Source organism: Podarcis muralis, chromosome 2 (genome assembly GCF_964188315.1).
Source record: "Podarcis muralis chromosome 2, rPodMur119.hap1.1, whole genome shotgun sequence".
Lineage (NCBI taxonomy): Eukaryota > Metazoa > Chordata > Lepidosauria > Squamata > Lacertidae > Podarcis > Podarcis muralis.
Window position 1 is genome coordinate 105,366,894 of NC_135656.1, and position 11,179 is coordinate 105,378,072.

Sequence of the window (11,179 nt, forward strand, 5' to 3'; positions counted from 1 at the left end):
GGAATGATTCAACAGCGCTTCAAGTGATAGTTCCTTTTCAGCTAACCTAAGTAAGGTAGAGTTGTCAATTGACGGAAAATAACTCCCCAGCTGGGCTTGCACCCGTGTCTGTTAAAACAGATTAAATCAGCAAGGGATAAATATTGCCTCCTGCCTGTGGGTTTGGGATGGGTACCTGCGACCTTCCAGATGTTGCTGGAGTTCAAGGGCGCTTCCAGACTGCTGCTATTTAGGGATGGGATAAGCAGAGCAGTGGCAAATTCAGAAGTGTAGGGCCCCTTCACCATAGGCACTGCCACACCCCCTTCTAAGAAGGCTGCATAACCTTATAATTATACAATACTACTAGTAATCAGGGATGTATTGCAACGATAAGTGCAGATCTCCATGTGCTTCCTGTGAGCTAGATCTACTTTTTACTGTGCTCGTACACGGGCAAATCATTTGGAGTGCTCCAATATCTGGAGTGACTTAAGTTGTATTTGTACGTTACAGAACATGCATGCAATTCTTCCAAAACCGAAGCAGCTTGTGTTTTCAGTGCTAAAAGGCTTAGCTTTGGAGCATACAGAACAACTCATCTGAGCACTTCCTGTGTGCCTTCTGTAGAACGACCCTGGGAGCCAATCATCCATGGCTGACTCACTTCCTTTCCCTCTGATTTGCTCCAAACAGCACAGTAGCTAAAAGACTTTCCTGTGGCTTCAGGACCCTGGAGGCAGAGACCCTGCTGCAGAAATCGTAACAGGCCTTTGTAACACACCATCCCAGACCACTAACACCTCTGGGTGAGAGTCAATGACATATGGACAAATTCATGTTGGGTAAATAAATCTGATTTGGAGCTCTTGCTGGAGAACCTCATTCCCACCTCCAAATCTTATTTTTTTATAATAGGGGAAGTGACAGGAAAACACACTGGGAAGTGTGGTATAATATTGCAAAATAAAATAAAAACCAGAATGCTAAATAAACAGCTGAGGCTGTCTAGCTTCCCCACAATTTTTGTGCAAACAAATCCCAAAGTAAATAAACAGAACGTCTGGAAGTGACCCAACTCCCATCAGCCTGAGCCAGTGGTCAAGGACAATGACAGGAGTTGTCGTCTAGCAACTTTTGGAGGGGGCGAAAGGGTAGCCATTTCTGTTGTAGACCAAGCAGCTCTCAAAGACACAGAATGAGTAGCCGGTGAAATATTGGCAACCGAACTGCAGGCAGAGAAACAGCAAAAGCCGCCACAATGGGCTTTGGAGGAAGCCAGAGGCACGGCCAATTGGTTCTGCAAAAATTCTGAGTTGCCTCTGGCAGACCCAGGAAAGACCCCCGTGGGGAAGCGGGGCGGCGTTGGACAGAGCAAAGCCACAGCGTGAGAGACAGGAACACGAGGAAAGAGGGTGTTTGCTTGAGGAGAAGTGCTAACTCAAAAGAGGAGCGGGAGAGGGGAGGAAAGGCTTCCCCTCTCCACAGTGCGATTCAGAGGTCTGTTTTCCCCCAAACAGCAGCAAACAGGAGGGGGCGAGGCAGTCGGAGGGGAGCAAGATCTCCTTTGTGCTTTCTGGGGACGGGCTCTGTGCTTGGAGCAGCAGCTGCAGAAAGGCATGCTGGGATTGCGGGGGGCAAGGACCTCCGAACCAGGTGTGGGTGAGCAAGGAAGGCGCAGGCTCCTCTGTGCTGTTTCAGGAATCTCGGCGGGGTCCCAGCTAGCGGCAGGCCTTTCCCAGCCTGGCGGTGGCTCCTCTGTCCTCCATCCTCAGCCTCTTCCCTTTCGCTTGGCCCCAGTCTGTTTTGATGCGCCAGGGAAGGGCACTGCTGATGAGATGCTCCCCTCCTTCTCTGATTGCTTAGGCAGTTGGATGCTTTCTCTTCTCAGGGCGAAAGGGAGCCTGGAGGCTGCTGCCCAAGCCTTGGCTTCAGGCGTCGAGGCAAAACAAATCGCCGCCTGCGTGGCTACACTAGTCTCTAACCCTCTTGGCACATTCGTGACTCCCGGCCTCCTGGCTCAAGCTGAACGGGAGGAGCCCGCAGCTTCTGAGGAGGGAGACACTCCCCTAAAGTCCATCATCATCATCATTATTGTTGCAAAAAAAAAAAGGAAAAAAGAAGAATAAAGTTCTCTGGCACCCTCGGCCCTCCAGGGCGCTTGGCATTTCCTGGTCTGCTGCTGCTCCTCCCTCCTTCCACGTCGTCGGTGTGGCGTGCCTGGTCCCGGCTGCAGCAGGTGCCCTCTGCCCTCTCCCCCCGCCTGGCTGACTGTCCCCTTGTGCACATCACAAGTCCGTGACTTTGTTCTCTACGGCGGCGGCAATCTGCTGCAGGCGGTAGCCCAGCTGCATCTTCTGCGCCGTCGGGTCTTCCTCCAAGGCGGTGATGATCTGTGGGGAGAGGAGACCTGGGGTTGTTATCTGGTAGTGATCGCCTTCTAGAGCCAGATTTTTGGTTTTGTTTGGTGTTGGGGCAGCGGATGCTCTGCATCCTAGAGAGGCCTCTGAGGCTCGGTGCATGGATTGCTAGAGGCCAGAATCTCCATCAATAAGATACAATGCGAACCTACGTTGTATTTTAATATTCTGCTGGAAGCCGCCCAGAATGGCTGGGGAAACCCAGCCAGATGGGCGGGGTATAAATAATATACAGTAGTACCTCTGGTTACGTACTTAATTCGTTCCGGAGGTCCGTTCTTAACCTGAAACTGTTCTTAATCTGAAGCACCACTTTAGCTAATGGGGCCTCCAGCTGCTGCGCCGCGCGATTTCTGTTCTCATCCTGAAGCAAAGTTCTTTACCTGAGGTACTATTTCTGGGTTAGCGGAGTCTGTAACCTAAAGCGTATGTAACCTGAAGCGTATGTAACCCGAGGTAGCACTGGATGATGATGATGATGATCATCATCATCATCTTTAGGAGGGCCCCTGCTCTGGGTGCCTTCCTTGTTGGCATCCAGGAGGAGCAGGGCCTTTTTGGTAGAGGCACCCCGATTAAGGAATGCTTTCCTCTTTGGGGTCTGTGGTCAGCATGATTCATTCGCCCTCCTGCTCTGAATTATCTCCCCACTTCCACCTTCTCTCAGCGGCCAAGGGACAAGCACCAAAACAAATCCTTTGGTGGAGGGAGCAGTTTTGAGTTCCAAGGGAGCCACAGAGTTTCTGTGGGGGCAGTGGGCTCTTTTACACCCAGTCTGCAATTTTCCCCGTTGCACGTTCGTTGTGCCACTGAGTTAGTAGTAACGGCAGCAGCAAAACCAACCGAGAAACGGAGTCTTATGAACCATTAACCTCTGTGGGCTAAATGTGGTACAAAGATGAAATTTGCACCCACTTTTGCCTCTGGTCCCACCCACCAGGGACATGTGCCCCCCCCCCCCAGCCTGAAAAAACGTTCCTTTCCCCTACAAGGAAGTTTTTGGGACCACATTAAAATATGAGCCACATTTACCTGGTCATAGTACTTGTTGATGTACTTGTAGAGCTCATGCAGCGCCACCAAGGAATTGAGGTCACCTGAGTAGTTCTGTAACCGAGAAATGACAGGTTAATAGTCACCAAGAGAGTAAGATACTGTCCCCCTCCCCTACTGAGTCACTTTCAATAGTTTTGTGGTGGTCCAAGTTGCATACAGGGCTGGCAATAATAAGGTGAAGTCACTTCATGGCGGGAAACTCTCAATGGATCTATGGAACATGCCTTAAATAGGACTGGGACGGACGCCTTGTCCACCTGGCCCAGTTCTGTCTGCTCTGATGGAAAATGGTTCTCCAAGGCCTCGCGCAGAGGTCCTTCCCATCATCACCTGTTATCTTGATATTTTTAACTGGAAGATGCCAGGGTCTGAACCTGGGAACCTTCTGCATCCAAACTTCCGCCTGCCCTTTGGGCTGGACTCAATCTAACCCCCCCCCCCATTTGTTTATTTTTTGATGGAACCCCTTATATAGGATTTTGTATATAAATTTTCCCTCGGCTCTTTTTGCTCGCCAATGTAGGACCAGCATGGATAGTTGGCCCCGGTGAGTATTTGACGTTTTCTCCCCTTATGGCTTTGATCTATAGGCTACCACTAAAACGAGGCTGCATTTTAAGCTGTATTCTAACTTATATCCTAATCAACTGTTTGTTTGTTTGGTTATTTGTGTATGTGTGTGTGTTTTGTTTTTAATGTATTTATATTTGGTGTTAGGGGACGCGGGTGGCGCTGTGGGTAAAAGCCTCAGCGCCTAGGGCTTGCCGATTGAAAGGTCGGCGGTTCGAATCCCCGTGGCGGGGTGCGCTCCTGCTGCTCGGTCCCAGCGCCTGCCAACCTAGCAGTTCGAAAGCACTCCCGGGTGCAAGTAGATAAATAGGGACCGCTTTCTAGCGGGAAGGTAAACGGCGTTTCCGTGTGTGGCGCTGGCCCGCCAGATGCAGCTTTGTCACGCTGGACACGTGACCCGGAAGTGTCTGCGGACAGCGCTGGCCCCCGGCCTCTTGAGTGAGATGGGCGCACAACCCCAGAGTCTGTCAAGACTGGCCTGTACGGGCAGGGGTACCTTTACCTTTACCTTTTTATCTTTGGTGTTAGCCGCCCTGAGCCCGGTCTTGGCTGGGGAGGGTGGGGTATAAATAAAAATTATTATTATTATTATTATTATTATTAAACTTGTGCTCTGTCATTAAGGCACACAGCCACAGTCTACAAGCTAAGACTTATTTTCCTTGCAATAACCTCTGCTCTAACAGAGTTGCTTCAGGGGATTTGGAAGCCCCAGGTGCAAGGAAGTTGGGATGGAAGGTCATGATGTTACCTCGGCTCCATCTTGTCTGTGAGACCTGCTCCCTTTCCCACCTGGCCTGGGAGGGCGGGGCCCTGACTGACTCCAGCTACAAAAGCAGAGGCTGCTGAACAGACTCTTGGTCCGGGGTATTGTTTGGGGTGGGGGGTGGGGGGTGGGAGAGAGTTTCCTGTTATCAATGTTACTTTTTTTGCATCTTTATTTTGGATCTTAGGCGTATTTTTTGATGCTTCACTTATTGTTTATGACTGCTTTTGTTATGTTGTAATTACGTGTTGTTGTTTTTAGCATTGCCAGCCACCTTGAGCATGGTTTCAACTACGGAAAGGTGGCGTACAAGTAGAATTATGTCAAGTATGCATCTCTGCAATGGAAGACAAGGGTGGCAGAGAGCAACGCCAATGCCAATGCTGCTTCTGTGCCCATTATGCAACCTGACCTGGTAACTCTAGAGGAGCGGACAAATTCATGGAAGAGAAGGTTATTTTGGGCTACCAGCCACAAGCCAGGCTTCCTCAACCTCAGCCCTCCAGATGTTTTGAGACTACAATTCCCATCATCCCTGACCACTGGTCCTGCTAGCTAGGGATCATGGAAGTTGTAGGCCAAAAACATCTGGAGGGCCGAGGCTGAGGAAGCCTGGGCTATGCCCAGAGGCAGCAATGCTTCTGAATACTAGTTGCTGGAAACTGCAGGAAGGGAGAGGCCTCTTGTGCTCAGATCCTACAGGATCTGGGTGACCTCTGTGAGAATAGGATGCTGTATCAGATGGGCCAGCATTCTTTCCCCTGGGATAGCTCAGCTGGTAGGAAAAGCATGAGACTCTTAGTCGCGGGTTCGAGCCCCACATTGGGCACAAGTTTCCTGCATTGCAGGGGGGCTGGACTACACGGCCTTTGTGGTCCCTTCCAACTCCACAATTCTATGATTGCCTTGATCCAGCATAACTCTTCTTCTGTTCCAAAAGAAGGCTCCTACAGTTTTCCCAGTAGTGATGTATGGAAGTGAGAGCTGGACCATAAAGAAGGCTGATCGCCGAAGAATTGATGCTTTTGAATTCTGGTGCTGGGGGAGACTCTTGAGAGTCCCATGGACTGCAAGAAGATCAAACCAATCCATTCTGAAGGAAATCAGCCCTGAGTGCTCACTGGAAGGACAGATCGTGAAGCTGAGGCTCCAATACTTTGGCCACCTCATGAGAAGAGAAGACTCCCTGCAAAAGACCCTGATGTTGGGAAAGATGGAGGGCACAAGGAGAAGGGGACGACAGAGGACAAGATGGTGGGACAGTGTTCTCGAAGCTACCAGCATGAGTTTGACCAAACTGCAGGAGGCAGTGGAAGACAGGAGTGCCTGGCATGCTCTGGTTCATGGGGACACGAAGAGTCGGACACGACTAAACAACAACAACAGAGGTCTTGGCTCAGCAGGAGGAAAGCAGAGAAAGGAAAAAAGACTGCGATGTAGCTCGCAGCCTACTTACTCGTGAGAGTTCAGCCAGGGCGGAATTCATTTCCTGGTCACTTGCAGAGATGGTTTGGCGGATATCTGCATAGTACCTGCAGGAGACACAGAACGATAACCCTTCATTTATTTACCCTGTTTCCTTCCTTTTCCTTCTAGGCACATCCAGCCAGCTCCCTGGCCCTCCTCCTTACCTTTCCACCATCTGCTTGTAACGTGGAATGTCACGGGCGTAGAGAAGCTTGTTAATCGGAGAATCCTGGAAATGCCACAAAGGGAGCAAGACATTAGGAACAACACCCAGAAAATTTTTAGGTGTCACGATAATGGTTATCCAAATGGTGGCACTGATGAATAGGAAAAGGAAAGTTTGAAAGAGGAAATTTTGAAAGAGCTGGGTTAAGTTTAGGATGTTGTTAGCACTCCGAACTCCCTTCCATCTCTGCCAGCATGGCCAAATGATCAGGAATGACGGAAATCATAGACCAGAAGTTCTGGAGTGCACCAGGTTTGGAAGGCCTGTTCTGAGCACCCTAAGGTGCACACAGTGACTGACAACTGCCCTGATGAATGGAGGTTGGAAAGCAAAAAAATTGGTTTGGGCAGCCACTCTGGCTGCAGAGAGGAAGCCTCGCATTCTATCGTCACCCATTTTTTAAAACAGTAATTGCGGGCAGGAGCTCTGCATGCACATTACAATGAATGACAACGGAGACATTGCAGCAGCAGCAACAAAAATGGGCTGGAGTTGTGTCCCTTGGCATCCTTCGCATGGCAGGTACTAGCCAAGAGTCGTGCAACTGCATGATTCCTGCATTTGCAAGGGAGATGGGTCCCTTTGGCCCCTTTCCCCACGATTCTCCATCAGGTTGCGTCAGTGCTGGAGAGAAGCTCATTTTCCGAGCGAGAAAGCACTGTGGGTTGCGCTCAGGAGAAAGGCAACATGCCCACAGGAGAGGAATGCCTGGATCCTCTGCAGCAAAAGGGAACAGCCCCACTTGACTTGCGTCAGGAAAAGATGGCGTGGAGAGCATACGGCTACCATATTTTCCCCCAACTGATGTCAACGCATAAACTCAAGGCACCCGCCCAGGCCTTCTCCAAACTCACCCGACCCAGCTTGTGGTCAGCGAGAGTGCAGGAGTCCATGAAGGTCTGAGCGATGACCAGGAGCACAGCGTCCACATTGTCCGACGTCTGCACATCAAATACGAACTGGGGGTTCTTGATTATGTTGATCCAGAACCTCAGGGGAAGGCTGCAGAGAGAAGAGGAAACGGTCAACACACTGGCATGCAATGGGAATCCTATGGGCTTGGTAGCCCAGTGAACAGGGGCCCAAACCCACAACCCAATTGCAATCCTGGCACATAGCGACAACCCCACAACCCATTAGGGGCAGCAGAGATGGGTGCTGTCAAAGTTCTGCTAGAGCATGGGTAGGGAAACTAAGGCCCAGGGGCCGGATCCGGCCCAATTGCCTTCTAAATCTGGCCCACGGATGGTCCGGGAATCAGCGTGTTTTTACATGAGTTGAATGTGTCCTCTTATTTAAAATGCATCTCTGGGTTATTTGTGGGGCATAGGAATTCGTTCATTTCCCCCACAAATATAGTCGCCCCCCCCAAAGTCTGAGGGACAATGGACCGGCCCCCTGCTGAAAAAGTTTGCTGACCCCTGTGCTAGAGTATTCTCCGTCAAGAGAAGTGGAGAGCATGACAATATCCCAGTGGGATATTCCACTCCTGGGCTGCACACCTGTTTGTTTTCCAGATGTGGATGGTCTCTGGGTCCGTGATCCCATGGCTCAGCGCTTGATCATCCAACAGGTCAAAGAAGTACTTCACAGCCAGCGGGACGGGGCGGGAGGTACTGAGGATCACCTGGAACAGGTCGTCTACAAACTTTTGCATCGTCCCCTGAAGGCAAACAACCCAGGTAGAAAGAGACAAGCCATCAAGAAACTTCTACAGTGCTGTTTTTCCAGCACGGAGCCAGCGAGGAAGAACTGCCAAGCTACATGGATTTCCATCGTTGTTTCGGGTGGAGTACTTTGGTCTACTTTTCTTTAAATAAAAGGTTGCTGAGACTGTACAGTGGTACCTTGGTTCTCAAACTTAATCCGTTCCAGAAGTCCGTTCCAAAACCAAAGTGTTCCAAAACCAAGGCATGCTTTCCCATAGAAAGTAATGCAAAATGGATTAATCCGTTCCAGACTTTTAAAAACAACCCCTAAAACAGCAATTTAACTTGAATTTTACTATCTAATGAGACCATCGATCCATCAAATGAAAGCAATAAACAATGTACTGCAGTCACACAATCAATCCATCAGTAGCTGAACTGGGTTCCACACAGTCACAAAAACAACACAAAAAGAGCCGCAAAAACAAAAACACAAAATAAGTAGCAAAAACAGACACACCTCAGCGTGACACTCAAAACGGAAGTGTGGCACTCAAATTGGAAGTGTAACACTCAAAACGGAGCATATTCGGCTTCCGAAAAAAGTTCGCAAACCGGAACCCTTACTTCTGGGGTTGCAGTGTTTGGGTTCCAAGTTGTTTGAGTACCAAGGTGTTTGAGAACCAAGGTACCACTGTAATCAGAAACTGAAGACCACTGGAGTGGATGTTAAGGGTCTTTCAACCTTTACCTCTTGCACCCTCAGTGGAAAATGTACCCCTCCTCCAAGTCTTTGCTTATGAGCGACAGAGCTTTTATGTACAGTGGTGCCTCGCAAGACGAAAAGAGTCTCTTTGTCTAGCGGTTTTTTCGTCTTGCGAAGCAACCCTATTAGCGGCTTAGCGGCTTAGCGCTATTAGCGGTTTAGCGGCTATTAAAGGCTTAGCGGCTTAGCTGCTAAAAGGCTATTAGCGGCTTAGTGGCTTAGAAAAAGGGGGGGGGAAGCGGGGAAAAAATCACAACACTAGCAAGACGTTTTCGTCTTGCGAAGGAAGCCCATAGGGAAAATCGTCTTGCGAAGCAACTCAAAAACGGAAAACCCTTTCGTCTAGCGGGTTTTCCGTCTTGCGAGGCATTTGTCTTGCGGGGCACCACCGTACATGCCATAAGCAATGATAGTAGCAATTATTAATAAACAATAGCAATTATTGATAAATAATATATATAATACATAAATTATCAACGGATCATGGAAAAACAAATGCTAAATTGTGAAATGCATCAGAACTGACAGATGCAGCCATGTAAGATGTGTATGGAAAGCAGTGCTTTTCATTTCCAGATTACAGTGGTACCTCGGGTTAAGTACTTAATGCGTTCCAGAGGTCCATTCTAAACCTGAAACTGTTCTTAACCTGAAGCACCACTTTAGCTAATGGGGCCTCCTGCTGCTGCCGCACCGCCGGAGCACAATTTCTGTTCTCATCCTGAAGCAAAGTTCTTAACCTGAGGTAATATTTCTGGGTTAGCGGAGTCTGTAACCTGAAGCGTATGTAACCTGAAGCGTATGTAACCTGAGGTACCACTGTGCTACCTTTCTCCCATGAAGGTTCAGCAAGAGCATCGTGGGACAAGGTCCTAGGATGCAACAGTGTCAATGATGCCAAGTCGCAGTGCACAGGCCTAGCGCTGCAATTCTGTGCATGCTTACTCAGAGGTAAAGTTCCTCTGCTTTTTCACTGGGGCTTATACCCAGGAAAGTGTGCCTAGGGTTGCAGCCTGAAAGGATACCAGGAATGGGAGGAGACGAGCAGGGAGCTCCTTCTTACCTTCATGGAGAGGAGGCGGGTGAGATAGATCTCAGGAATAGCCTTGGCCCTCTCTCTCTCCCGGACGCTCCCTCGCCGATGTTTAGGCAGCTCGGGCTCCTCTGTCGGCTTCACCAGGTGCCAGAGCTTCATCCCACCCTCATCAGCATCCTCCAGCATCGGGGTCTCTATAATGTACAAAGCGGTAAACACCAACAAATGTTTAGAATTTGGAACTGGGTATTGCCTGTCTTTTAAAATAGTTTTATTCTGTCTTTTCTCCAAAGGGACCAAGATGGCATAGATGGCTCCTGCCTGCCTGCCATTCATTCTCACAACAGTCCTGTGACGTAGATCTGTGTGTGTGTGTGTGTGTGTGTGAGAGAGAGAGAGAGAGAGAGAGAGAGAGACAGACAGACAGACAGACAGACAGAGACAAAAACTGACCCTAATAATAAAAATAATAATTTATACCCCACCCATCTGGCTGGGTCTCCCCAGGCACTCTGGGTGGCTTCCAACAAAAGATTAAAAATACATTAAAACATCAGACATTAAAAACTTCCCTAAACAGGGCTGCCTTCAGATGTCTTCTAAAAGTCAGATAGTTGTTTGTTTATCTCTTTGACATCTGATAGGAGGAACGTTCCACAGGGCAGGCGCCACTACCGAGAAGGCCCTCTGCCTGGTTCCCTGTAACCTTGCTTCTCGCAGTGAGGGAACCACCAGAAGGCCATCGGAGGTGGACCTCAGGGTCCGGGCTGAATGATGGGGGTGGAGACGCTCCTTCAGGTATACTGGGCCAAGGCCGTTTAGGGCTTTGAAGATCAGCACCAACACTTTGAATTGTGCTTGGAAATGTACTGGGAGCCAATGTAGTTCTTTCAAGACTGGTGTCATGTGGTCTCAGTGGCCACTCCCAAAAGCTTCATGGTCAAACAGGGATTTGAATGCAGGTGTGCTCAATGCGCTGACTACCACACCACATACTGTAGATCCTTGCAAGCGAATGACAGACCTTTTCTTCTTTCGCCTCTCTGATCCAGGGGCATGCAGACTTCCAAGCTTACAGAATTGTGTTGAACCAAAGGTGAACTGTTCAGGAAGCTCTGCAAACGCCATCTTGGTAGTCAAGATAACCCCACAATTAATGGGCAGTTATTGCAGCAGTGAGCTCATATATGTTTATATTCCCTTGCTTTGATATTAAGCCAATTGGCTTTCTTTGATGTTGTCCT

General features: G+C 49.2%; 1 protein-coding gene across 2 annotated transcripts in view; it reads right to left on the minus strand.

Annotated features, from left to right (window-relative positions):
* Positions 1-900: 900 nt before the first annotated feature.
* The window catches only part of PLXNB1 (plexin B1), a 138,800-nt gene continuing 128,521 nt past the window's right edge, over positions 901-11,179 (minus strand). For both annotated transcript variants that reach the window (XM_028719730.2, XM_077920185.1), the window contains exons 33-39: positions 9,963-10,129; positions 7,987-8,147; positions 7,339-7,486; positions 6,423-6,487; positions 6,248-6,323; positions 3,432-3,506; positions 901-2,372 (exon numbers count right to left, since the gene is read on the minus strand). In XM_028719730.2, the coding sequence (XP_028575563.2) occupies positions 2,268-2,372; positions 3,432-3,506; positions 6,248-6,323; positions 6,423-6,487; positions 7,339-7,486; positions 7,987-8,147; positions 9,963-10,129 (797 nt within the window). In that variant the 3' untranslated portion in view covers positions 901-2,267. The remainder of the gene's footprint in view (positions 2,373-3,431; positions 3,507-6,247; positions 6,324-6,422; positions 6,488-7,338; positions 7,487-7,986; positions 8,148-9,962; positions 10,130-11,179) is intronic.